Below are 27,893 nucleotides of genomic sequence, written 5' to 3' on the forward strand. Positions count from 1 at the left end.
ACATCACTTAAAAGTTGTCAGTAAAGTGTTCTGTAAGAGGCATTGTGAGAGGGTCCTTATGTTGTTGTCTTTGCTCATAAAGTTGGTCAGAGCGCTAGACCCCAGGTCAGGTGTCCACCAGGGAGGAGCTGTGGGGCCCCAGGAGGGAAGTCAGCCCAGGGCTCTGGCTGACAGGAGGTTGCTCCCACCTGCTGAGACCTGCAAGGGTGCATCTCTCCCAGGTCCACCCACCACCTCCCAGTGGACCCCGGGCCCCCAGCCTCCCAGTCCCCATTACCTGCTCATCCTGTCCCTATCATTCAGGCCACTTTCCTGAACAATAGGATTTGCTTCACTTTCTGCACGTTGCCCACACTGGCAGCTTTGTGGATCGCTCCCATATGCGTGTCTCAAAAGAGAGGCCTTCGGGCTACCATGCCACTGCTCCCAGGATTGGTGGGGGAGTCCATGGCCGCCACCCTGGGACTTTTCAGAAAAGAAAACACCTTCTTCATGGCGGAGAGTCAGGGCTTCAGAGAAGCCTCACTTTCCCTCCGCTTTTCGCGCCTCCTGAGCTCAATACTAGCTCTCTAGCCAACCACCTCACGCCACAGCATTCAAGCAGGGCAGTTTGGCAGTTTAGCATCTCTCCCCTCGGAATCACAGTAACCAAGCAATGGCCTCTGACATCACTAGGCATGTGCATAGGGCCTTGTGGTCAAGGGCAGCCAGAGCCCATGTGCAAAGCCCAAGTAACTCAAATCGCGGAGGCTGCCTGGTGGATGTGTCTCCCTGGTTAGAGCTTCTGCCTGAGCACCAGAGGGTGGCGGGTTCCATAACTGGTCACGGGCATGAACCTAGGTTGCAGATTAGATCCCTGGTTCCATCAGGTGCGTTCGGGAGACAGTCAACCAAAGTCTCCTTCACATCGGTGTTTCTCTCTCTGCCACCCCAACCCCTCCTCCTTCCCTTCCTTCCACAAAGAAACAATTAATGGAATAATATACTCCGTGAGGATTAACAAAAATTTTTAAAAACCTCAGTGATTGCCTGTGGGCAGGTGTGGGTTCTATTCAAACATCCCTGGCAGTTGGCCAGGTGTGTCCAGAGGCTTGCAATAGTTATCCCAGTGAAAAATCAGTCTTTGCCTCCGACCAGGGCTAGGGTGGTGTGGAACTTCAGGACGCTCAAGGTCTGGTCCTCCAGAAAACTCCCCTTAAAAACATCTCTAAATCTCCTTGTGCCCTAGTTTACATCTGTTCCACATCCCTCTGGCCCCAGCCTATCTCCAGGGAATTTAGCGGATGCAACAGAAGGATGTTTTCATGGTTTCAGAGATTGTGGCAATATGTGTCTGCAGGTGCAAATTTATGAGAAACCAGTGCCCATTCTCCGGATGAAAGCACCTTTCCACAGGCCTCTTAATCCTCCCCCTTTGGCCCACCTCTTACATTTAATTTGTATAAGAGGTGGGCCAAATAAATCTTTAATCAATCCAAGATTTATTTTGGAGCATGGTGTTCACATTTAAGAACTATCTTATAAAATGGTTATTCACCTGTCCCAAACCACCTTTTCTTGCCTAGTTTTAAATGTCACTTTACTGTGCATTAAACTTTCAGGTTATGTTTTTTGTTTTTGGTGGTCTGTTTTATCCATTGAACTGTCTGCTTCTTTTTGCATCAGCACTGCACTATTTTAACTTCTTTATAAAATGTATTGTAGTATTTTACAGTTTCAATGTTCCCCCTCATTATTCTTTTTCTGTCTTCTCCCAGCAATGTGTACCTTGAAATTATTTGAAATGAAATTTTAATCAGTATTCCAAGTTTTTAAAAAAATCTTAGTGAGATTTTAATTAGCTTGAGAATTTTAACTGAATCTCTTGAATCAGTATATCCAGATACATATGATGTCTCTCAATTTATTTAAGTCCTATTAATATGTTCCTCTTAGCTTTCGGTTTTTTTAAAAAAATCTTTAAAAAGTATTACTTAGAGAAAAAGAAACATGTTGTCCCACTTATTTATGCTTTCATTGGTTGCTTCTTATATGTGCCCAGACTGGGATTCAAACCCACAACCTTGGCACACCTGGACCATGCTCTAACCCAGTGGTTGGCAAACTGCAGTTGGCGAGCCACATGCGGCTCTTTGGCCCCTTGAGTGTGGCTCTTCCACAAAATACCATGAGCAGGGGCACACGTACAGTGTGATGGAAACTTCGTGGCCCATGGGCAGAAGTCAGTATTTTGTGGAAGAGCCACACTCAAGGGGCCAAAGAGCCGCATGTGGCTCACGAGCCACAGTTTGCCAACCACTGCTCTAACCAACTGAGCTCCCAGGCAGGGTGATACTTTCATTTTTGGATTTTTGGTTTGTTTTTGTTGTTGACACTATTAGCGTAGTGATGTGGTAGTTTTTTTTCCTTATGTGAATCCTACCCACTTTAGACATATTTGGGATTTTTTATTGTGATGGAATATTTTTCCATTATCATTATGTGATTATTATATTAACTAGTGGCCCGGTGCACGAAATTCGTGCACGGGAGGAGGTGTCCCTCAGCCAAACCTGCACCGTCTCCAATCTCGGACCCTTTGGGGGATGTCGACTGTTGGTTTAGGCCTGATCCCAGGATGTCCGACTGCCGGGATCGGGCCTAAACCGGCAGTTGGACATCCCTTTCACAATCCTGGACCGCTGTCTCCGAACCACTCACCTGCGTGCCTGCCTGATTGCCCCTAAGTGCTTCAGCCTGCCAGCCTGATCGCCCCCTAACAGCTCCCCTGCCGGCCTGATCATCCCCAACTGCCCTCCCCTGCTGGCCAGATCACCCCCAAGGCTTTTATTAGTATAGATATTTGTACAGTTGACAATCAGACAGAAGTTTTCAAGATGTACTTTTGTAACTGGGGAAGGAGTTGACAGTTTATGGCAGGTTCCCAGGGAAGGCAAACTGGATGGTAAAGATTTCACCAGAAAGATGTAATATTGAGGAACTTTTTTTTTTTTTAAATATATATTTTATTGATTTTTTACAGAGAGAAAGGGAGAGGGATAGAGTTAGAAACATCGATGAGAGAGAAACATCGATCAGCTGCCTCCTGCACACCCACCACTGGGGATGTGCCCGCAACCAAGGTACATGCCCTTGACTGGAATCGAACCTGGGACCTTTCAGTCCGCAGGCCGACGCTCTATCCACTGAGCCAAACCGGTTGGGGCTATTGAGGAACTTTTTGATGCAGATGAAAAGACAAAGTAAAATGCAAGCAAGAGGGGTTGTTTTTATTGAAGGGTAAGATCATTGTTTTTTAAAATGACATAAAATACCTATTTTTTCTTCAAATCCCATTAGCCAAATTTTTCAGTAATTCGCTTACTGAGCTTATCATCTTCACCATTATGAAGCCTCTTCTGCTCCATACATGTTCCATATTCTTTACGATTTACAAACTTAAAGTCTCAATATTCATTTCCCCTTGCTTCTGTCTTTCTTTATCAGCAACTCCTGTCTTTCCATCTTTATTCCATTTCTTAGGAAGGTAAAATAGGTTGACTCCATATTCCACAGTAACTGGTATAAACATGTGAGCACCAACAGAGACTCCTTTTAGTGTAGTTCTTGATCCAGCAATTCCAATAGGACCACACCTGCGATGGTGGGTGAAACGCACAGGAGCAGGAGCAGGCCCAGGGCAACAGCTAACACAAAACCAGCTAACTCAGAACTTACCACATTCCTACTACATTTGCTAATGATTTCAGGAGCTAGCCAAAATGAAGAGTAACAGAAACCAACACTGCATAAAACGCACCAGGAAAATGTGAAAGTTTGGTAAACACATCTTACAGACAGACAAACACATAGATTTTAATTTAGGGAGTTATTCTTCTGAGGCCATTTATTGCCATTTTGTTCTTTGGTTCAATAGTTCGCAAAATTGCTCGGAAATGGAAACCCAGAAACTGAGTGCCTAGACCTTTCGCAAAAATTGCTGCTGGTGAAGGGGTCCCTGCTGAGGGACGAGTGCCTTCATTGGCAAAAGAATTAACTAAATCAACAAAATTCTCAGGACGACTCAGCTTAGCTAGACCAACTGGTTTTTGAGTGTGTGAATGGTTTAAACAATGATCACCAAGCATTTGCCTCCTACAGCAGCCCAATTAGAAAATGACCTATTGTACCCTATTTGCTCCTCAGATTTACAGGAGAGGCTCTCTGTAGTGACATGTGACGAGAAGGCTCTGACATTCCTGATTCAGCCTGCATTGAGGATCAAAGACATGACCCGGCTGCAGAGAGGTAGGACTCCAGGTCAGTGGACCCTAGAGTTTCTCTATGGACCAGAGATACTCAGAGTAAACGTTAGCCCAACTCTGAGTTTGTGTTTCCTTGGACAAACAAGCAATTGGAATTTAAAATTTCCCATTCCCAGATTTTTGTGGAACTAATTTTGGACCCAGAGCAGATGCCCTGTAGAAAGGTGTTGCTTGGAACCCTCATGCCTATCTAAGACTCAAATAATGCCCTGGTTCTGCTTTCCTGCACACTCATTTAAGTTATGCTAATGGAATTCATAATGTGTAGACTAGTATTTGTTTTGTGATGAAAAATGACTGAGATATGGATGCCTTACCAAATCCCTTAGCAAACATTTTCCAATTCCAGTTCAAAGGCTGTCATTAATGTGTTTTCCCTCTAAGAGTAACCAAGAAACATGTGGAACACTTTTCCACAACCAATTCATTTGTTCTCTGGGATGTGCAAAACTAGGGCAGACTTGAAAATGACCTGAACATTGAATGTCTTGTGAGCCAACACACAGATCCATCAGCAGGTGGGAGTCCTGACTGATGGGACGTGAAGAGAACCTTGGTCTAATCTTTGGCTAAATGCTATGCAATGCAAACATAGCAACAAACCTTAGGAAGCAAGATTTAAACATTTTATAAATGAACAGACATGAATGTCTGCACACTCCAGCAGGGACAAACTTCACAAATTTGCTGGAGGCAACTTATTAAACAAAACAAGGACAACCCTCTATAAAGAAAATCGACTCCATATTGCAACACTAGCTGAAATTCAGTAAGATTAGAAAGAAAAAAAAAATAGAAAACAAATAAGAAAATGTGACCCTTACTAAGGAAGAAATAGAAACTATCTCCTCAAGATGTTGAATTTATCATAAACTTAAAAGCATCTGTTGTGAACATGTTCAAAGAACTAGTGCAAGTCATATTTAAAGAATTAATGAAAACTATGATAAAAATGATGCAATGCATATAAGCATAACCAATGGACATAAGACACTGGGGGATAGGGGAGGCTAGGGGACTGTCTAGGGCGGGGGGATAAAATGGATACATATGTAATACCCTTTGTAATACTTTAAGCAATAAAAAAAAAAATAAAAAAAAATGATGCAATGCATGGAGAATCTCTATTAAGATAGAGAGTATATGAAAGGCCAAATAGAATTTGGAGATGAAGAATAAAATGATCTGAAACTCATTGATTTGACATGGTAGAAGAAAGAATGAATTGACCCTGAAGAATCAAAAGAAATTATTCAATCTGAAGAGAAGAGAGAAAACTATGAAGAAAAGTAACAAAACCTGAGAGACCAGATCAATATCAAGTGTTTCAACACATTTGCAAGAACAATCCCAGAAGAGAGACAATAAAGGACAGATAAGTATATTTGAAAAAAATAATTGTCAAAAAAATTCTCAAATTTGCCGTGGCCGGGTGGCTCATTTGGTTGGAACATTATCCCATACACCAAAACACTGTGGGCTCAATTCCTGTAAGGGTATCCTAAGTTGTAGTTCTGATCCCTGGTCAGGGTGTGTATGGAGGCAACATATCAATGGTTCTCTCTCACAATGGTGTTTCTCTCTCTAAAATCAATAAACATATCCTCAGATGAAGATAAAAAAACAAACTCATGTTTGATGAAAAACATAATGAACATATCACAGTCCAACTATTAAAAGTCAAGGCTGAGAAAAACTTCTTAAAAATAAGAGATAAACAACCTATCACCAAAGGAGACCAAAATTTTGATTAATAGCTAACTTCTCTCCAAAAATAATGGAAGTGTCTCTGGGGTAACATATTCAAAGTTATTTTAAAAAAACAAAACTGCCAGTCCAGTATGGCTCATTGGTTGAGCGTCGACCTATAAACCAGGAGGTCACAGTTCAATTCTCAGTCAGGGCGCATGCCAGGGTTGCTGGCTTGATTTCCAGTAGATGGCATGCAGGAGGCAGCCAATCAATGATTCTCTCTCATCATTGATGTTTCTCTCGCTCTCCCTTCCTCTCTGAAATCAATAAAAAATAAATTTTTTAAAAAGAAAATCTTTAAAAAAGAAAAAAAAGGTCAGTCCATGTATTATGCTACACCCAGCAAAACTATTCTTTAAAAAAGGCAAATTAAAGATATTCCCAACAAAGACTGAAAATATAAGATAGCAGTATTGTATTGTTGAGTTGTAATATATAAAGATATTACAAATGACAATAATAGCACAAAGAGAAGAAAATGCTAAAATATAGTTAATCCATGTTACCAGAATTAAATTTGTATTATTTTGAAGTATACTATGATAAGTTGATGTGTATTATCATCCCTAGAGCAACCACTAAAATGTAACTTAAATAAAAGAGGAACAGGAGACCTCTTTAGCTATGAGAAAAACAGAAAACAAAAAGTGATATAGCAGATATTATAAACAACTATATCAATATTAAACATGAATGAACCATACCCAACTGAAATAACAGAAGAGATTGCCAGACTGGATTTTAAAAAAGCAAGATCCAGCTGATAAAGGACTTGCAGTCACAATATGTGATTTCTTAAAATGAATAAAACATACAGTGCAATATACAGATGATGGTGTACTGTAGAACTGTATACCAAAAACCTACATAATTTTACCGACCGATGTCACCCCAATACATTCAAATTTTTAAAAAAAGAAGAAGACGACGACTATAAGAAGTACTGTACAAGATGTGGAGACACTGGAACCCTCAAACACTGGTGGTTGGAATATAATATTGTTGTATAGTTATTTTGGAAACAATTCCTCAGGTTCATAAAAGTTACCACATGACTCATCAACTTTAATCCTAGAAGTCTACCAGGAGAAATGAAACACAAATCCACACAAAGACATGTACGCACATATACATATACACACACAAAGAGGGAGAGGGTGGAAGGGAAGAGCAAAAGGGAGGCGGCAATAGAAAATTAGGCAAATGAACACAACTAATGAATCTCTGTCAAGAGTAAATGGAAGTTACTTCTATTACTCTGTTAACATTTCTGTAAGTTTGAAATTACATCAAATTTAAAATTATTTTTAAAAGGGGCACAAATATCATGTGGCAAGTTCCTGCAATCAACATCCTCAATGAAGACCATATACAGCTTAAAAGTTATTAGAAAACTACAGGTAATTTTAATAAAATCACTTCAAGAATATAATTTGGTTAAATATAAAAAGCAATAAAATATACTCTAATTTTTCTATTGAGTTAAATAAATTTGTAAATCCTGTAACAGCATGTTCATATTCACAAAATCTGAATGAAAAACAAACACAATTTTCCATTTCTGATACAGTGTAATTCAAAAGTTCATTTTGAAGGGGACTGAGCTTTTGATCTAATTTTACTTTCAATATCAACCATCCTTATATACTTATTCAAAACTGGAAGTGTCATTTTTTTATTTAACAAAAGACTGCAGTCCTGAAATAAATTTCATTAGTGACCATGATAATGTTAAAAAAAAAAAAAAAACCACAAAAATGCATGGTACATTTTTAAAAGTTTATAATCACTTAATTCTGATTGTACCTTTACATTTACAATTCACTATTTTTAAGATTTTTTTTTAAACATAATTTTATATGTGGACAATCTGGAGCATAATTAAGTGTATCTTAATGAAGTTTCCACAGATGTATCTAGAAATATGGTGTACCAGCAGCCAAGTAGCATCACTTCTTTATCAAAGATCAATGGTACTACCTAGAAATGAGGACAATTCTTCAACAATTTCATTTTTTCTAAGTAAAAAGACTTCCAAGGAGCTCAAGGCACAATTTTATTCACATCTAGTAGAGTAACCCAGCATAAAATCATTATTTATGTGCAACTTAATAACTGATGGACATTTCTCAAACAAGCTGTTTCAATCCTGATAGTTCTTTATTTTCTTTAACATAGTTGCTATGGATTGCTAATTTGCAATAGGTGTCATCATGAGAATAACCAAAAGTAGATAAATGTGACAAAAGGTTGATAAAGTGTTTCACACACTTGAGTGATACCAGGTCAAAAATGGGAGAGAAGTGTTGCAAAAGGAGAGTACTGCAATGCTACTTATATTCTTGCAGTAAAACCAGCAATGGACCCATTTCAAGAGAGATCACCTCAATTCCAATTTCTTCCCTTCAAGAACAATTTGAATCTCTTTGGCATCCAAAGTCTCATAGGTCAATAAAGCTTCTGCTAGATTCTTATGCTCTTTTGCATGAGTCTTCAAGATATGTTTTGCTCGTTCATATGAGTCCTAAAATAGAAAAAGCAGATCTATAAGAGGCAAAAAAAAACTTAGGAGAAGCAAAAACCATAAATGAGAAAAGAAAAAATCTATGTACCCTAAAAATGTGAATCAATTTATTTCTATTTATAAAGATAAAAGCATTTAAAAAAATTTTATTGATTTTAGAGAGGAGAGAAACATCAATTTGTTGTTCCACTTATTGATGTATTTATTCATTGGTTGATTCTTTTTTTCTTATTTAATCCTCACCCGAGGATAAGCATAGAGAGAGGAAGGGAGAAAGAGAGAATCATGGATGTGTGAGAGAAACATCAATTGGTGGCCCTCCTTATGTGCCATGACCAAGAATTGAACCAGCAACCTTTGGTGCACAGGACCATGCTCAACCATGGAGCCACTCCAGCCTGGCCATTGGCTGACTCTCATACGTGCCCTGTCCAGGGATCAAATCCATAAGCTCAACTTATCTGGACAACATAACTAAGCTACCCAGCCAAGGCAAATAAAAACATATAAAAGCTTGGTTCCCAAAAATAATACTTTTGTACTTTCCAAATGTTTTATTTTTTACCTCAAAATCTATCACATAGGAAAATTATTACCTAGGTCAAGGGGTACTTTAAAAAATTAAAGTATACTTTGTGCTTATCTGCTTTTTAAATAAGGCCTCTGAACATAGAAATCTATTTATCTATTCAGTATGTATGTTTAAAAAGAAGGAAATTTGCTCCTTTTGCCTCTTGATTTCACTGATTTATTTAAAAGCCAGAAAAGACCTACTATTTCCGTTTTTCACTTGTATAATATACTTACTTGTTAATTTGTGAAAACTAAAACAGTATTACTACAGCTGATCCCTGATTTTCATACATTTTTCTTTGCAATCCACTTTGAATTTGTCACTTAAGTGCTTCAATTGTCTTTCCAAAAGTGAGTTTGGGTTGAGTTTATCAGGTCGTAAAATAAAGACACTACTAACAATTCATTTGTGGCAGTGTCGCATTTGTCTGTACAATGTTTTTGCCAATATTTTTATATTTAGTCATATTTTTGCCCTTATAAAAATGGGTGGAAAAGAACTTGGGCCAGTGTTGACTGGCCCCCAGGCCTCCTGGCCATCCTAGCCAGCTGGCACAGCAGGGGTGGCTAACGGCTCTGACCACAAGACCACGCCTGGGATTGGGCCCAGGGATAGAGGTGAGCCTCACCTGCCGCTCTGCCTGAGATCCTGGGGTTGATCTGAGGATCCCTCTCAAGCCAAAAAGCCAGGACCTTTGCACATCCATTGATTCTGGTGGGTCCCAGTCTTTGGGGACCCACGCCACCATTACAAGTAGCAAAAGAGGATTTCTGGGCTGATCCTTACCAACACAGATGATGTAAACACTCTGAACCGTGATGTTTTTGTATCAATGTTTGTGCAATAATGAATGTACTCCCTCTTCTATCAAGCTCTACTCCTTTCAAGTTCATGCTATTTGACTACAGCTTTACATGACAGCCTTCACTGTGCTACCTAAGTCCACATTCACTAAAGACTTCTGGCTCTTGGCTCAGTCTTCTCCATTCCAAGACCTACCTTCATGCAACCCCAAATAGAACCATATCCAACCTCTGAACTAGCTCCACATTCATGAATCTTTCCCAACTTTTAATCTTCACTACACTACCTCCAATTCAACAAATATGAAACTGACCTTATGACCTACATCCTTGCCAGCCTTAGGCCATGACCAGTGTTTACTCAGTAAATGATACAACTGAGTTGCATGGGGCAGAAATCTAAAATATTGTTTTTAGATTCATAGATGCTCTCTCAACCAAAATATCACAAAGGCATTTGATTCCACTACATCAGTATCTCTTGAACCCACACGTTTCTCAGTTTCTACATTTCACCACCCTAACCCGAGCATCCATCATACCGTGACTAGATGACCACAGTACCTACCAACTGATCTCACTGAATCTACTCTTACACATTCTTTTATCCTAATCTGTATTGAACCCTGCAGTCAATATGACCTTTGTTTTGCTTATTCAGTATTCTGAGCATATGCACACTGCTAGGCACAAGCGAATAACACATGCTGAATATATGTCAGAATGGGAAAACAATAAAGAATCAATAATCAATATAGTTCATTCTAATAACTCTTATGGTTTTATAAATAAAAGAGAATTAAATATTTATAATCACTAATATAAACTGTTCTTAGTCTACAGTCAGAATAAAATAAAGATCCAGTCTATGACCACAGGTCTCTAACAACATATTTAAATCAAGGTTGCCCCCTGGCCAGTGTTGCTCAATGATTAGAGCATCGGTCTGTGCACCAAAGGAGTGTGGATTCGAATCCCAGTCAAGGCTCATTCATCAAAGGCACATTCCTGGGTTCCAGGTTTGATTCCCAGCCCTGGTATAATCAATGTGTCTCTCTCACCTCTCTCTCTCTCTCTCTCTCTCTCTCTCTCTCTCTCTCTCTCTCTCTCTCTCTCTCACACACACCTCCACCCCTCCACCACAGCCTCATCCCTTCCACTCTTTCTAAAAATCAATGAAAAAAATATCCTCAGGTGAGGATTAACAAATAAAAATAAATCATGGTTGAAATAGTGCACCTATTATCTCTCTTTTTTTTTTTAATATATTTTATTGATTTTTTACAGAGAGGAAGGGAGAGAGATAGTCAGAAACATCAACGAGAGAGAAACATCGATCAGCTGCCTCCTGCACACCCTCCACTGGGGATGTGTCCGCAACCAAGGTACATGCCCTTGACCGGAATCGAACCTGGGACCTTTCAGTTCGCAGGCCGATGCTCTATCCACTGAGCCAAACCAGTCAGGGCCCTATTATCTTTATTATCTTTACTAGAGGCCCGGTGCACAAAAATTTGTGCACTCGGGGGGGAGGGGGGTCCCTCAGCCCGGCCTGTGCCCTCTCGCAGTGTGGGACCCCTCGGGAGATAACGACCTGCTGGCTTAGGCCTGCTCCCGGGTGGCAGAGGGCAGGCCCAATCCCTAGGTGCAGCCCCTGGTCGGGCTCAGAGCAGGGCCGATTGGGGAGTTGGGGCGCCACCCCGTCATGCACAGAGCAGGGAGATTGGGAGGTTGGGATGCCAGCCTCAGTCACCCTCAGGGTAGGGCCGATTGGGGGGTTGGGGCACCGCCCCGTCACACTCAAGGCAGGGTCGATGGGGAGGTTGCGGCGCCACCCCCGTCATGCACAGAGCAGGGCCAATCAGGGGGTTGGGGCACTGCCCCCTGTCACTCACAGAGCAGGGCCCATCAGGGGGATTGGGGCTCTGTACCCTGTCACGCACAGAGCAGGGCCAATCAGGGGGTTGGGGCGCTGCCCCGTCACGCACAGAATAGGGGCGATAGGGGAGTTGGGGCACCGCCCCCTGTCACACACAGAGCAGGGCCCATTAGGGGGTTGGGGCACCGCCCTCTATCACCCACAGAGCAAGGCCGATCACGGGGTTGGGGCGCTGCCACTCTCATACTCAGGGCAAGGCCGATGGGGATGTTATGGCTCTACCCGTCACACACAGAGCAGGGCCCGTGGGGGAGCGGGGGTTGGGGAGCCCCCCCCTATCAGGCCAGAGCAGGGCTGCTCAGGGGGTTGGGGTGCCTTCCCCTGTCACAAACAGAGCAGGATAGATAGGGAGGTTGTGGCCCCGCCCCCTGTCACACAAAGAGCCGCAGGGTGATCGGGGGTTTGGGCGCTGTCCCCTGTCACACTGATCCCGGTGCCGGGAGGCATATTACCCTTTTACTATATAGGGTAGAGGCCTGGTGCATGGGTGGGGCCGGCTGGTTTGCCCTGAAGGATGTCCTGGATCAGGGTGGGGGTCCCCACTGGGGTGCCTGGCCAGCCTGGGTGAGGGGATGATGGCTATTTGCAGCTGGTCACACACCATTCAGGGTAGGGGTCCCCACTGGGGTGCCTGGCCAGTCTGGGTGAGGGGCTGAGGGCTGTTTTCAGGCTGGGAGTGACTGAAGTTCCCAACCGCTCCTTTTTTTCTTTTTATTCTGGGCCAGCTTTAGCTTGAGGCTTGGCTCCCGCTCGGCTGAAAGTAGGTTTCTGGCCTTTGCATACAATGTTGCGAATCTGCTGGCTGAAGTCCCTCGGTATCTGTTACAATGTTTGAAACTGCAGACTCAGAGGCCAGCAGCGGCAGGCAGGGAACGTTGGAGTCCTCCGTCACTGAAGCAAGCAAGCCTCATGTTAGTTTCAAGCTGCCTGGCTGCCGGCCGCCATCTTGGCTGACAGTTAATTTGCATATCTCGCTGATTAGCCAATGGGAAGGGTAGCGGTCGTACGCCAATTACCATGTTTCTCTTTTATTAGTGTAGATTTCTAAAGAACAAAAGGGTTTAACCCAACTATTTAGGCACATTATGATGACTAAATAAATAAATGTAGAAAAATATGATCATTACCTTCAGAAGGATTCTGATTTCTTGTTCAATAGCTGATTGCGTTTCTGGACTTAGTTTCCCCGTATCACTGTAGGTCATAACTCCAAGCTAAAACAAATGGGAAGAAATTGAACAGAAAACAAAACAAAACAAAAAACTCCACAAATAAAACATAACAGAGGAAGTACCATCCTATACATAAGAAAACCAATTTCATGGAGGGAAATTAAGAAATTCAATATAAAATGGCCTTAAAGGCAAAGAAATTTTATCATTTTTCTGAAAGTATAACACTAAAACTAAAGTGTGAGCAAGACAGAAAATTTTAAATCATAAGTATGCTAGTGAGTGCCTTCTTAGAAAACTTTGGCAGCTATTCCAAGTCCAGAAATCCACAATTCAGAGTATTAGAATTGCTTCATGGAACCACAGCGATAATGCAAGAAAGTGAAAAGGGTAAAGTATGGCAGGCTCAGCAAGTAGATTTTTTATGTCATATGAATAGAAACGGCTAAAGAATTTGTCTTATCATTTTGTTAACTCATGAACGAATAATTATTAGTGTTCAAGTAGCTAGAATGGAAACAGAATACTAAATTACTCAGAAAATAAGGTTTAGTTTAGCATAAGCAAAGACAACTCCATTTGGAATGAGACAGAGGAAAGTAAATGTTATCAATTTAAAATGAAAACCCTCTCTCAAGAGACACGTGGCACATATCATTGGAGACATGAGGAATAATAAAATTAGCCAATACCTTTTCACTCATTCCAAATTTGGTAACCATCCACTTTGCTATTTTAGTTGCATTATCGAAATCACTGGAAGCACCTAAAATTTTAAAATAAATATAGAACTCATTTAAAAAAAAATATCTTTAAACCAACAAACACAATTTGAATTAACGCCATTCTTTACAGCCAACCTGTTGTTATATGGTCAGTTCCAAATATAAGCTCCTCTGCCACTCTTCCTCCCATACTAACATCCATTTGTGCAAGCAGCTGAGCTCTGGTTTCATTCCACCTGTCATTCTCAGGCAACAGGGAAACCTAGAGAATTGAAAAACCGAAAAAAATTCAGGGAGTTTTGGAACACCTACAATAACCAGAATTATCATCTGGTCCTCTCACCTTACTTAATACCATGATGCTGAAAGCCCCAAGACATTTAGTAGAGATGACCATCAGGTGACTGATGACAAAACCAGCAATTTATAAAATAAGGAAAAATTATTTTATAAGTAACAGGTAAATAATGCAGATATAGGACTCTTTTATCCTCTGTTGCACAAAAAAGCTTAAAATCTCTACAATTAGAAAGATATGAGAACAAAATTTGTACTCAATAAGAAAAATCTTAGAAAAATTACTGAGCCAGTACATTTCTTTTGTGGGGGGGAAAATGCAATTACATAACTAAGAATTATAATTTGCTGCTATTCCAGAATTAAATTTCATATTGTAGTATATAATATCTGGAATATTAAGGATATTCTTTATTAAAAGATAAATTTCCCAAGGATCTCTAATTTCAAGATGGTTCAGGAAGTTAAAGAAAATATCAACAGCCCTAGCTGGTTTGGCTCAGTGTATAGAGCATCAGCCTGTGGACCGAAGAGTCCCAGGTTCGATTCTGGTCAGGGGCACATTCCTGGATTGTGGGCTCAATCCCCAGTAGGGGATGTGCAGGAGGCAACCAATCAATGATCCTCTGTCATCATTGATGTTTCTATCTCCCTCTCCCTTCCTCTCTGAAATCAATAAAAATACTTAAGAAAAAAGAAAAGAAAGAAAGAAAATATCAACAGCCCTAGCAGTGGATAGAAGGGTCCCGGATTCGATTTCAGTCAAGGGCACATGCCAGGTTGCGGGCTCAATCCCCAGTGGGAGGCATGCAGGAGGCAGCCGATCAATGATTCTCTCTCATCATTGATGTTTCTATCTCTCTATCCCTTTTCCTTCCTCTCTGAAATCAATAAAAATATATATTAAAAACATATGAGAAAATAGCAAAAAATTTAGCAAGTAACTGAATGTTCTCTTAAAGGGATTTTATCAGCAATTTCATGCATATCCTTCTGGAAAGTGCTATCTAAAAGCAAAGAAAAACTGCAAGATACTTACATGTCCAAGTGTTGGCCCTCGAGGCATGATTGTAGCTTTGTTGATAGGCATTGCATCTTTAGTGTAATATGCAATAATAGCATGGCCAGATTCATGATATGCAGTGATGGTTTTGTTTTTGTTATCGATTTCCACACTTCTACGTTCAGGCCCTAAAAGCAAAAAATTAATCAGGTTAAATGCTCCATTAGAGAGATATATTTAAAGGAATGAAACCTATCTGCTTCAAAGTTGTTCTCAGAGTAACATGATTTAATTTCATTAAGAAATATTTTAGCCGAAACTGGTTTGGCTCAGTGGATAGAGCATCGGCCTGCGGACTGAAAGGTCCCAGGTTCGATTCCGGTCAAGGGCATGTACCTGGGTTGCGGGCACATCCCCAGTAGGAGATGTGCAGGAGGCAGCTGATCGATGTTCCTCTCTCATCGATGTTTCTAACTTTCTATCTCTCTCCCTTCCTCTCTGTAAAAAATCAATAAAATATATTAAAAAAAAAAGAAATATTTTAAACAAAGTAAAAGCTTAAAAATAAGTACATATTAACTACAATGTCAACTGAAAACCAAAATTGTTAGAACTATCATCTTACTCTCATAGCCAAAGGGAAAGCTTAATTATATTTCTAGAAATTAAACTTTCAATTTAAAAGGAATGTCTTATCTAACCTGTTTTGAAGCCAATTCATGAGTTATAGTAAAAAATACTAAGAAGAGTAAAATTAACTATCCTTTCATCAGCAATATTAGACAAGAGTAAAAACAGAGGCACCCATGATCTACATTTGTCTGTGAGAGGCCAAATTGTTTTTCTTCATTCAAATATATATTTTCATGTCCCTATACATTTGTTTTTATTATTATTTATTGTTGTTAATCCTCACCTGAGGATATTTTTTCCATTGATTTTTAGAAAGTGTAGAAAGGAGCAAGGTGAGGGAAGGGAGAGAGGGAAAGAGGGAAGGAGGAAAGGAAGGAGGGAGGAGGGAGGAGGAAGAAAAAGAGAGAAAAACATTGATGTCAGAGAGGCACATTGATTGGTTGCTTCCCACACCTGCCCTGATTGGGGCCCGTGATCTAACCTGCAACCCAAGTGCATGCCCCTGACTGGTCATCAAACCCTTAGCCCTTCAATTCTCAAGCCAAGATTCTAACCACAGAAAAACACTGGCAGGGCTACCTTTGTTTTTTTAATAACCTCTCAAAATGAAGAATTTATTCTCTAACATACTGAATAGTATAAGACAGGAAAATAAAGAAAACCTACCCATTAGAATTTTATCTTTGGAAAACTCAAGTTCTTTCATGGTAACCATTTCTTTTCCATCAACAGCTGCCTTTAAAGCAGCTTGGTTCACAAGATTCTCCAACTCTGCTCCAGAGAAGCCAACAGTACCTCGAGCTATGATTTCTGGATCAACAGCTGTGTAGATATAACACAATATATTAAAGTTCCAAAACAGCCAAAAGAAAGTTTGCCAGAAAGAACCCAAATTCCGAAAGAAAAAAACAAAACAGCCATCGTGAACTATAATTTAAAATATTTATCTTAATTAAACTAAAAAATTTATTTTACTAACTTCTAAGGGGAAAAAGTCAAAATTGTTATAAATATGACATTAAAACTGCCATTGGGACAAATAACAAAAGCTCTTAAATTTAAATAGCTTTGTGAAAAAACAAAGAAATGTAGAGTTATCTGATCATTTAAAAACCTTCAGTTATGACCTACATCATTAGTGGCCTAATGTCAAATTGAAAAAGCATACTCATAGACATTTTTTTCCCCCTAAAATTTCATTTTGAAATATTTTGGACATAAAAGCTCCCTTTATTATGGAAAACTTATTTGGTTTTTTGTTGTTTTTTTTCTTTTTTTCCCCTTGATTCAGCTATCTTGAAAATACTGCAGCTTTAATAGCTGCTTTTATTACTCAGGTTGGTCCATGATATTTCCTTTCCGTGTGTTTTGTTTCACAGATGATTTTCCCCTCCTTTGACACCAAAGGGACTATATCATGAGATACTGTGCTCATAATATGCAGGTGTTTTTTCTATTGTTTCATATTTTGCATTTATCTTTAAAAACATACATACATTCATCTTTAAGTATTATCTATCTGAATACTCAAAAGAAAACTTTCATTCGAATCAGAATTCAAAATGATAAAATCTACTGGATATGCATTAAGTATGAAGTGGACTTTTTTTTTTTTTTTTAAAAAAGGACATATAAATGGAAGAAAAAATGATGTATAAAGGAACTGGTCTTTTAAAACATTACTCAAGTAAGAACCACAAACAGGAAGGATTGACATATTACCATTTTATGGAGATAACAATGTTTATATCATGGAATAAGACTTACACTGATCAAACTTTATTTTATTGAGATACCATTTCAAAATTTCTGTTCGACCTCTTACATCTGGCCTTGGAACTGTGACCTGCATGTCAAAACGACCAGGACGAATTAAGGCACTAAAGAGAGAATACAAAAAGAAAATGAAAATTAGTAAGCTGACTATGCTGAAGGTCAAGTTAAATAGGACCACCACACTCAGGAGAGATTGGAAAGACAATGCAACCAGAGGTTAGATGGAGTTCTGAAGGTAAGTATTCAGATAGTTCCTTATAAAACATGGCTCAAGTAAGTTTTAATAACCAGAAGACAGAGCAAAGGTATACATTGATAAATGTGTACCTACAGACAGCAGACACCCCTCAGAAACAAAAATGTGCAGGTCAATCAGCCAGGGAACAGATAATTCTAAACCAGTCTATTAGAGTCTCAGGCAAAGACAAACTATTAGATGAAACAAAAATATGAATAACTTTTATAATAACATCAATAAAAATTTAAAATTATACTAAATTTTATTTTAAAAGTGCTCTCCAGCCCTAACCAGTTTGGCTCAGTCGATAAGGAGCAGCGGACTGCGGACTGAAAGGTCCCAGGTTCGATTCTAGTCAAGGGCATGTACCTTGGTTGAGGGCACATCCCCAGTGGAGAGTGTGCAGGAGGCAGCTGATCGATGTTTCTCTCTCATCGATGTTTCTAACTCTCTATTCCTCTCCCTTCCTTTCTGTAAAAAATCAATAAAATATATTTTTAAAAAATAAAAGTGCTCTCCACCCAAAAACGTTTTTGTGATATATAAGTTGTCAGAAGGCCTTTTAACAGCTTTATTTAGATAATTTACATATCACCAAATTTAAAGTAGATAATTCAGCATGCTCTTCCTCTCTCTTGAGCAATTTCCCTTCCTCCGGGCTCCTTCTCTCGGCATTTCTTTTTCCTAAACTCCAAGTGCCCTTCTTTTGCCTCTGTGACCTTTCCTGTGCCCACACAGCCCAGCTGGCTTACCTTTTCTATTTCTGTGACTTTCTAAATAAACTTTCTCTTATAATTTAAAAAATAAGTGGATAATTCAAAGATCTTTAATATACTCAGAATTCTGTAACCATCACCACAATCTAATTTTAGAATGTTTTCACCACCCCTCAAAAATAAAACACATAAAACCATATCCACTGGTAGTCACTCCTCATTCTCCCCAGCCTCTGGCAACCATTAATCTATCTACTTTTTGTTGCCCTGGATTTACTTATATTGGACATTTCATATAAAGGGAACCACATAATATATGATGTTTTGTGATGGGCTTCCTCCCCTTAGCATCATATTTTTAAAGTTCATCCATGTTTCAACATATATCAGTACTTCACAAAAATTTTCTTTCAATACTTACTTATCTAATGCCTCTGGGAAGTTTGTGGCTCCAATGATGATAACTCCTTCATTGGGTTTAAAACTATTTAAAAAAAAAAAAGTACTTTTCCAGTAAAAATTAAAACAGCACACATATATAAATGCTCTACATAAAACTGTTTATCATTAATCTTAACAGCAAAGAAAAAGGATTGGTATTTTTATGCCCCAAATGATATCTCTATTTTTTAAAAGAAACAAATGTTAGCACAGTGTACTTCACTACAACTGCTAATATATAATCACCAAATCATCTGTGATTATATACCTGCACAATATTTGTTTTACTTAGGAAGAGATGACCTGACACAAGAAGCTTGGGCACCTGACTAAATTTTTGAAAAATTATTTTCAAGTTTACCAATTTAAATTATATGCTCCTAAACTTCCTATTTGGTTCCAGAATGTGTTATAAGAAATATTTTTGCTTCTTTCCAAGCAACCCCACCTCTTGCTTTTTATATTATGAAAACTGGTGCAAGCTTTTAATCTGTCGCAACACTAAAATCTGGTCACAAATTGGGTAGGGACCAGCATACTCTCCCTTTACATCTCCAAATAGTGTCAGCAGGAATCACTGCTTTCCTGTCATCCTATCTAATAAAAGAGAAAAATGGTAATTGGCGTACGACGATACCCTTTTCATTGGCTAATCAGGGCTATATGCAAATTAACTGCCAACTATGATTGGCAGTTAACTTCAACAAGATGGCGGTTAATTTGCATATGTAGGCACAATGCAGGGAGGCGAAAGGGAAAGCAGGAAGAAGCCCCCTGCCACTGACAGTGATCAGAAACCCAGGGGGGAGCTAAGAGCTGGGGGGCAGGGCAAAGGCAGCCCTGGGGCCACCTTTGCCCTGCCCCCCAGCCATGATCGGAGAATCAGGTGCCTTTTCCGCCCTGGCCAGTGATAGCAGGAAGTAGGGGTGGAGCCAGCGATGAGAGCTGGGCACGGTCGAAGCTGGCAGTCCCGGGAGCTAGGGTTCCCTTGCCTGGGCCTAAAGCGGAGCCCACAATCGCGGGGCTGCTGCAGCTGCGGGTCCCTGCTGCCCGGGCCGGACGCCTAGGCCAGAGGCCTTAGGCCTGGGCAGGGGCGGAGCCTGCAACCGCGGGGAGCTGGGGGTCCCCTGCCCAGGCCTGACACCTCTGCCGGAGGCCTCAGGCCTGGTCAAGGGGCCTATCCGGTGATTGGTGATCGGAGGGTGATGAGGGTCAACTCCTCTGGCCGAGGCATCAGGCCTGGGTGGGGGGCGGAGCCGGGGGCTGGGGGGATATGATGGTCCCCTTGCCTAGGCCTGAAGCCTGGGTCAAGGTGTCAGGCTTGGGCGGGGGGTGGAGCAAGCGATCAGAGGGAGATGGGGGTCCCCTGCCCAGGCATGATTCCTGGGCCAGAGGCCTCAGGCCTGGGCGGGGGCCAGAGCCAGTGATCAGGGGGAGATCGGGGTCCCCTGTCCAAGCCTGACACCTCTGACGGAGGCGTCAGGCCTGGGCAAGGGGCCGATCCTGCGATTGGAGGGTGATGGGGGTCAACGCCTGAGGGCTCCCAGTATGTGAGAGGGGGCAGGCTGGGCTGAGGGACACTCCCCTCCCCCACACACACCCAGTGCACGAATTTCGTGCACCGGGCCCCTAGTAATAAATAAAAAAGGTGCAACTATCACCAACCTAAATGAGTTGATAAATTAACTACGCTATTAGAATTCGAAACAATACAATCCTGAAAATAGCTTGTCTTGACCTTCTGCATGAAGGACTACTGTTGCCTACAAACATAAGATTTTTCCTCTCTCTAGAATGTTACCAAATATATTCCAAAGACAGAAGATTCAATTACCCATCCATTTCAGCAAGAAGTTGATTTATAGTCTGCCTTGAATATGGATGCATTGGAGATTCAATTCGCTTCCCACCAACAGAATCTAATTCATCGATGAATATAACACAAGGAGCATTCGCTTTTGCTTCCCCTAGGAAAACAGAAGATTCAAATTTTAATGAAAAATCATATAAATATTAAAAACTTGCAAAATTGTCAAAAGCCAACAAAAAGTATTAGGGAGGAAATACACCAAAACGGATTTCATTGTGTTCTCTCTTTTTTTTTCACTGATGAAGAACAATAGCCTCAGGGGACTCTTTTCCCCTCCCCATGTGGGAATCTGTACGGTGAGATTCTTTCCCCTTCCCCACATGGCTAAAAAAAAAAAAAGAACAATAACCTCAGAAGGAAAAAAATAATTATACCATAAAGAATGATATATATTAAAAACAGCCGTGGCCCACATGGCTAAGTGGTTAGAGCATCGGCCTATGTACCAGAGGATCAAGGGTTCGATTCCCAGTCAAGAGCACGTTGCAGGTTCGATCCCCAGCCACAGTCAGGGTATGTGTGGGAGGCAACCACACATAGATGTTTCTTTCTCTCTTCTCTCTCCCCCTAACACTCCCCTTCACCCTCTCTAAAAATTGATGGAAAAGCCCTAGCCAGTTTGGCTCAGTGACTAGAGCATCGGCCTGTGGGTTCCATTCCGGGCAAGGGCACGTACCTCGGTTGCAGGCTCCTCCCTGGCCTAGGCCCTGGTCGGGGCACATGCAGAAGGCAACCAATCGATGTGTTTCTCTCACATCAATATTTCTTTCTGTCTTTCCCTTTCCTCTTCCACTCTCTCTAAAAATCAATGGAAAAATTTCCTCGAGTGAGGATTAAAAAATAATAATAATAAATAAAAATAAAAATCAATGGAAAGAATATCCTCCGGTGATGATCAACAAACAAACAAGTAAATAGGAACAACTGTGTATTCACTCATTCTTCCTACTTGTTTCAACTATATACAATCAGGTTTGAGGTTAATTACATACTATAGAAATGATGAACTAAATAAAAAACAAAACAAAAAGACCCAGCTTTTCTGCAGCGCCCAACTACATCTAACACTTCCATTAGCTACTGTGACTGTATTTGGGGAAAAAATACAGTTCTGTTTTAGCTCACATATGAGATCCCCTGAAACCAGCCCGGCCAGCATGGCTCAGAAGTTGAGTATCAACCAATGTACTGGGAGGTCACAGTTCAATTTCTGGTCAGGGCACATGCCCAGGTTGCAGGCTCAATCTCCAGTAGGGGGTGTGTGTGCAGGAGGCAGCCGATCAATTCTCTCACATCATCATCTCTCTCTCTCCTTCTCCCTTCCTCTCTGAAATCAATAAAAAAAAAATTTTTTTAATTCCCTGAAACCAGAACCCCCAAATAGCTTTGTTCAGCTGAATAACAATCTTAAGTAGAAAGGGTGAAAAAAACCTCTTCCCCTGAAATTAAAAAAAAAAAAAAATAGTATTGTATAAAAGATACATTTAAACATACTAAAAAGATTTCTTATGCGGCTGGCTCCCACACCCACAAACATCTCATCAAATTCTGATCCAGAAGCATAATAAAAAGGAACATCAGCTTCTCCAGCCACAGCCCGGGCAAGAAGGGTCTTTCCTGTTCCTGGTGGTCCAACTAAAAGAATTCCTATTAAAAAAAAGTATACAAGAATAATTGAAATTAAAAACAAAAACAAATTCTGACATAAATCTTAAAAATGAATAATTAATTTATAATGTTGAGGTTACAAGCACATCAATGACCAATATTTTGAAACATAGCAAAATATATTTCTCTATACTAATAATTCACTTCAGGATCTTCTCCATAACTCATTATCTTGTATCATCTAAATACTGTTTACATATCAGCCATAGACAGGACAAAATCTTGGGGGAAAGGAATATAAACTTATGACTAAGCAAATAAGATTCACATAAAACAGTTTAAGAGACTAAACAACAAATGTAATGCATGAACCTTGAACTGATGCACCACCATAAAAAAGCACATCATTTAGGCCCAGCAGGCATGGTTCAGTGGTTGAGCATTGACCTATGAACCAGAAGGTCATGACTCAATTCCTGGTCAGAGCACATGCCCAGGTTGTGGGCTCAATCCCCATGTGGGGCATGTAGGAGGCAGCCGATCAAGGATCCTCTCTCATCATTGATGTTTATCTCTCTCTCTCCCTCCCTTTCTCTCTGAAATCAATAAAAATGTATGTATTTTTAAAAATTATAGGGGCATCTGTTGAAAATTTGAAAAATACTGGTGAGTTCATGATATTAAGAAAATAGTGTTTAATTTTATTTGGTAGAATAAATTATTATTTTTATTTAGGACAATGTCCTTATTCTTACGTGATGCATAGCAAAATATTTAGATGTGAACAAAGTAGTTAATGTCTACAGCTTTCTTTCTAATATTTCTGAATGTTTGAAAATTTTCATAACAAGTTTTTCATGTTAGGATAATAGAACTCCCTGGTTTACATAACTTTTTCATTTTTCAGACATTTCAAAAAGCAACAAAATTGTATTAATGCTATATATTAATATTAAAAATACTTTTTTTAAAATATACTAGTATTTTTCTATTAATTTCAGAGAGAAAGGGAAAGAGAGAAATAGAAACATCAGTGATGAGAGAGAATCATTGATCAGCTGCCTCCTGCATGCCCCCTACTGGGGATCGAGCCCACAATCCAGGCATGTGCCCTTAACTGAACTCGAACCTGGGACCCTTCAGTCCACACACCCTTGCTCTATCTACTGAGCCAAACCAGTGAGGGCTAAAAAACTCTTTAAGAAAAACTCCAAAATATCCTGCAGACTATACTTGTATTCTCATGTTATTGTTGTTCCAAAATGGTTTAAATCATCCTCATATCAATTTCTGTAGAGTATATCTTGGTACCTGAGAATTTTCCCACAAATTTATAAAATATTACTTTGATCAGAAAGAAAAATAATTTTTGTTTGTTTTAAACATGTTTCTTATGACGTTACAGTACTGACTTAATAAGTGAACTCTACATTAAGAAAGATTCATGTATAAAAGAGAAAAAAAAGATTCATGCAGATATTTTCATATACTAGTGAACAGTCTCAGTAGAGATACTATAGAGTATAAAAACAAGCCTTATATAGTAGTGCCTCTTGAACTCACTAACTCCATTTCTAGCACTGGAATCTACAATAATTTACAGATAGCAAATGAATAAATCTAGAATTTGTTCTAAGGAAATAATTAAGCATGTAGGCAAAGCCTTAAGATATTAAGATAGTCACAACAGTGCTAGTTTAAATAGTAAAAGATAAGAAATAATTTAAAAGTTCAATATAAATGGTTAAACTAAAGTATCTAGAAGGACACTATAAAATCATTACAATTCTGTACCTAAGTCCAATATTGGGTTTTTCCCTCACATCAACAAGCAATTTTGATATCAGGTGTTTATCCTACAATTCAATTCAATTCTGATACTACCGGGAGAAAGCATTAGATTCCCACAAGTTAAGAACTCAGTACCGTAACACTGTTCCCCGCTCCCTCTTGAGAGCTTTCCCAAAGGCAAGACCAGGTTATTTCCTATGCTTTTTAGCTGGTCAAAGGTTCTAATGTCTTCCTCCTTGGGTATTGTTAATTTGCTAGAGTAATTCACAGAACTCAGAGAAACATTTATTTAGTAGATTACTAGTTTATTATAGCATGTATACTTGGAGCAACCATATGGTGGGGCAAACCCCATCCTTCTGGGTTTCTATGGAGACCTCATTACATAGACATGATTAATTAAATCACTGGACATTGAATACTGATTCAACCTCAAGCCCTTCTCACTCCCCAGAGGTGGGGAAATGGGGCGGGGGGGGGGGGGGGGGTAGTACTAAATGTTCCAAACTTCTAAGCACAGAGTAAGTTCTCCTGGCAACCTGCCCCCATCTTCAGGTGTTTTCTAAAAGTTACCTCATTAACACAACAAAACACACCTTAATTTTAATATATATATTTATTGATTTCAGAGAGGAAGGGAGAGGAAAGAGAGATAGAAACATCAATGATGAGAGAGAATCACTGATCGGCTGCCCCTTGCACACCCCCTACCGGTGATCGAGCAACCTGGGCATATGCCTGTGACTGGAATTGAACCTGGGTCCTTACAGTCCATAGGTCGATGCTCTATCCATTGAGCCAAACCAGGTAGGGTGAAAACATACCTTTAATTGCTCTCTTTACTATGAAATTCCAGGTTTTAAGAGCTCTGTATTAGTAACAGGGACTAAGACCAAATATGTTTTTTATTGTAAATCACAATTATCACACAGTAATTAAAATTCATATTGAGCGTGGCCGGTATTGCTCAGTGGTTGAACATCAACCCATGAACCAAGAGGTCCCTGGCTCAATTCCTGGTCAGGGCACATGACCAGGTTTTGGGCTTGATCCCCAGTGGAAGGCATGCAGCAGACAGCCGATCAATGTTTCTCTCTCATCAATGTTTCTATCTATCCGTTCCCCTTCTTCTCTCTCTAAAAAATCAATTAAATATATTTTTTAAAAATAAAAATAAAAAATCATATTGAGTAATAACTGTGAGAAAACATCAGACAAAACCAAACTGAGAGTCATTCTACAAATTTATGTGTACTCTATACAATTTTGAAGATCATAAGAAAACCCATCCTTATCCCTGTTTAAAAAAAAAAAAGCTGAGGAATTTTTTCAGATTAAAGAAAATCTAAATGTTATATGTGAACATGAATTGGGTCCTCAATCTGGGTTGGGAGTGCAATGAGGGAACTTAACTAAAAAGGTTATTATTGGGACAAATACTGAAATTTGAATTTGATAAATTTTAGATCATTGTTAAGTTTCCTGATTTTAATAACTATACTGGAGTTATGTAAAGAAAATATCCTTATTCTTAAGAAATATATAATGAGCAATTTAGGAATAAAGAAGCATACATGATGTAATATTTAGAAATTCCTCTCAACTGTTCAAAAAATACATGTATGTAAAGAAAGTGAATGAGCAAGTAACCCAAAATGTTGTGTATGGATTGAGTAGAGTTCTTTGTCATATTCTTGCAAACTGACTTAACGTTTATATGATAAAATTTAAAATTACACAGAAAAGGGTTATAGAAAGGTATGTTCAGAATGAGCAGTTATTTATGAAATAGTAATTAAGAACTAAACTTTAACCAGTTAAATCTGATAACAATTAAGTTAGTAATATAGTACACTATTTTTTTTTATCGCAAATCTGGTAAAGGGAAAATATCTTACCTTTCGGAAGTTTGCCTCCAAGCACAGTAAATTTTTGTGGATTTTTCAAGAATTCCACAACTTCCTGTAACTCTTGTTTAGCTTCCTCCACCTAAAATGACACAATTTACCAAACAATTTAAAATAAAGATTTGATTATCAAAGCCTGCTCCTTGGAAATTAGAAATTTAATTGGAATTATTTTTTTGTTTCAGTAAAAGGAGTATACAAAAAATATCCCTTTATAACTATACAAAGAGTTTTTTCCTGGCCCTTACTGCCAATTATGCAAAGTCTCCTTATATATCTCAACAAAATACATTTTAAACTTCTTACATTTTTAAAAAATACTGCTTCCTCCAGTTAACAAAAACTATTATATTAAAAACTCTATTCAAATGTGTCAGTGGTATTTGATCAAGTTTAAAATCCAGAATTTTTTTGGACCTGGTTATAAGCTTCAAGGGCAAATTATGTGGACTTACTATATTTTATTAATGATAAGTATATTACTGTATGATATGTTACTAACAGTATATTGCCATGCTATATTAATGATATGGAATCTGTGTTTAACTTAAAACATTAATTTGTGATTATGAGGCTGTTTTCATTATAAGGAATTTCTACTAGATTATAAATTATTCAGTTCCTCATAAACACCAAAGGGCATTAACTAGAATAGAGCTATGATGTAATGATTTATTTTTAATCTTTATTGTTGAAAGTATTACATAGGTCCTCCTTTTTGTAATGATATTTTGTAAAGGAATATGGCCAAAAAAAGTTTAGACGATTTAATCCCCAAAATATTGTTTGCAGAACTGTCATTTTTAGCACAAATGAAGCCCAATCTCGCCAACAAAAATAGTAAGTAGAACATTAGCTCAATTTTTAAAACTCTGATGTAAGATTACAAAAGCTGCCTATCAGAAATGATGAGACATTTCTCTAGTTAGCATACTAGAAAAGTCACAAATGCAAATGATATCAAAAGTCACTACTGCCAGAATGATACCAAAAATTAGGCCAGATGTTAAACAACATAGGTGCCCTAGCCAATGTGGCTCAAAGGTGGGAGCATCGGCTCACACACCAAAAGATCACAAGTTCGATTCCCAGTCAAGGGAATGTACCTGTGTTGCAGGTTCGATCCTCAGCCCAGGTCAGAGTGCCTTTGGGAAGCAACCAATGGATGTGTCTCTCTCACACTGATGTTTTTCTCTCTCTCCCCCTCTTTCTCCTCTCTCTCTCTCTCTCTCTCTCTCTCTCTCTCTCTCTCTCTCTCTCTCTCTCTCTGTCATCAATAGCTCCATGAACAAATAATGAACATTAATTCTTTAGGTCCTTTATTCTCTCTTCCTCTAGCAAAAATTGTTCTTTGTTCAAATACATGTATGGCTTTCCCCATCTTCTTCTAATCTTCACTTATGTGTCACCATCTCAGTTAATCATTCCCTGAACACCCCAATTAAAATTGTGACCTTTAGGCCCTAGCTGGTTTGGCTCAGTGAATAGTGTTGGCCTGGGGACTGAAGGGTCCTGGGTTCAATTCTGGTCAAGAGCACATTGCCCGGGTTGTGGCTCAATCCCCATGAGGGGGCGTGCAGGAGGAAGCCAATCAATGGTTCTCATCATTGATGTTTCTATCTCTCTCTCCCTCTCCTTCCTCTCTGAAATCAGTACAAAAAAAAAAAAAAAGGTCACCTTTAGAAATTTTGAAAATGGCAGAATAGATGGAAGTTACACTCACCTCTTCCCAGGACCATATCAGAGTAGTGACTAAAGTACGGAACAATCAACTTGAATACTCATCTGTCCACTAGCTGAACAGAAGGCTTATAACTAAG

General features: G+C 39.4%; 1 protein-coding gene across 1 annotated transcript in view; it reads right to left on the minus strand.

Annotated features, from left to right (window-relative positions):
- Positions 1 to 3,248: 3,248 nt before the first annotated feature.
- The window catches only part of YME1L1 (YME1 like 1 ATPase), a 58,340-nt gene continuing 33,695 nt past the window's right edge, over positions 3,249 to 27,893 (minus strand). Inside the window, exons 9-19 of the mRNA XM_059661047.1 lie at positions 26,065 to 26,155; positions 22,262 to 22,414; positions 20,732 to 20,864; positions 18,878 to 18,940; positions 17,494 to 17,606; positions 16,393 to 16,548; positions 15,130 to 15,281; positions 13,929 to 14,055; positions 13,761 to 13,834; positions 13,024 to 13,110; positions 3,249 to 8,580 (exon numbers count right to left, since the gene is read on the minus strand). Of these exons, the coding sequence (XP_059517030.1) occupies positions 8,437 to 8,580; positions 13,024 to 13,110; positions 13,761 to 13,834; positions 13,929 to 14,055; positions 15,130 to 15,281; positions 16,393 to 16,548; positions 17,494 to 17,606; positions 18,878 to 18,940; positions 20,732 to 20,864; positions 22,262 to 22,414; positions 26,065 to 26,155 (1,293 nt within the window). The 3' untranslated portion in view covers positions 3,249 to 8,436. The remainder of the gene's footprint in view (positions 8,581 to 13,023; positions 13,111 to 13,760; positions 13,835 to 13,928; positions 14,056 to 15,129; positions 15,282 to 16,392; positions 16,549 to 17,493; positions 17,607 to 18,877; positions 18,941 to 20,731; positions 20,865 to 22,261; positions 22,415 to 26,064; positions 26,156 to 27,893) is intronic.

Source organism: Myotis daubentonii, chromosome 1, assembly GCF_963259705.1.
Source record: "Myotis daubentonii chromosome 1, mMyoDau2.1, whole genome shotgun sequence".
NCBI classification, from domain to species: Eukaryota; Metazoa; Chordata; class Mammalia; order Chiroptera; family Vespertilionidae; genus Myotis; species Myotis daubentonii.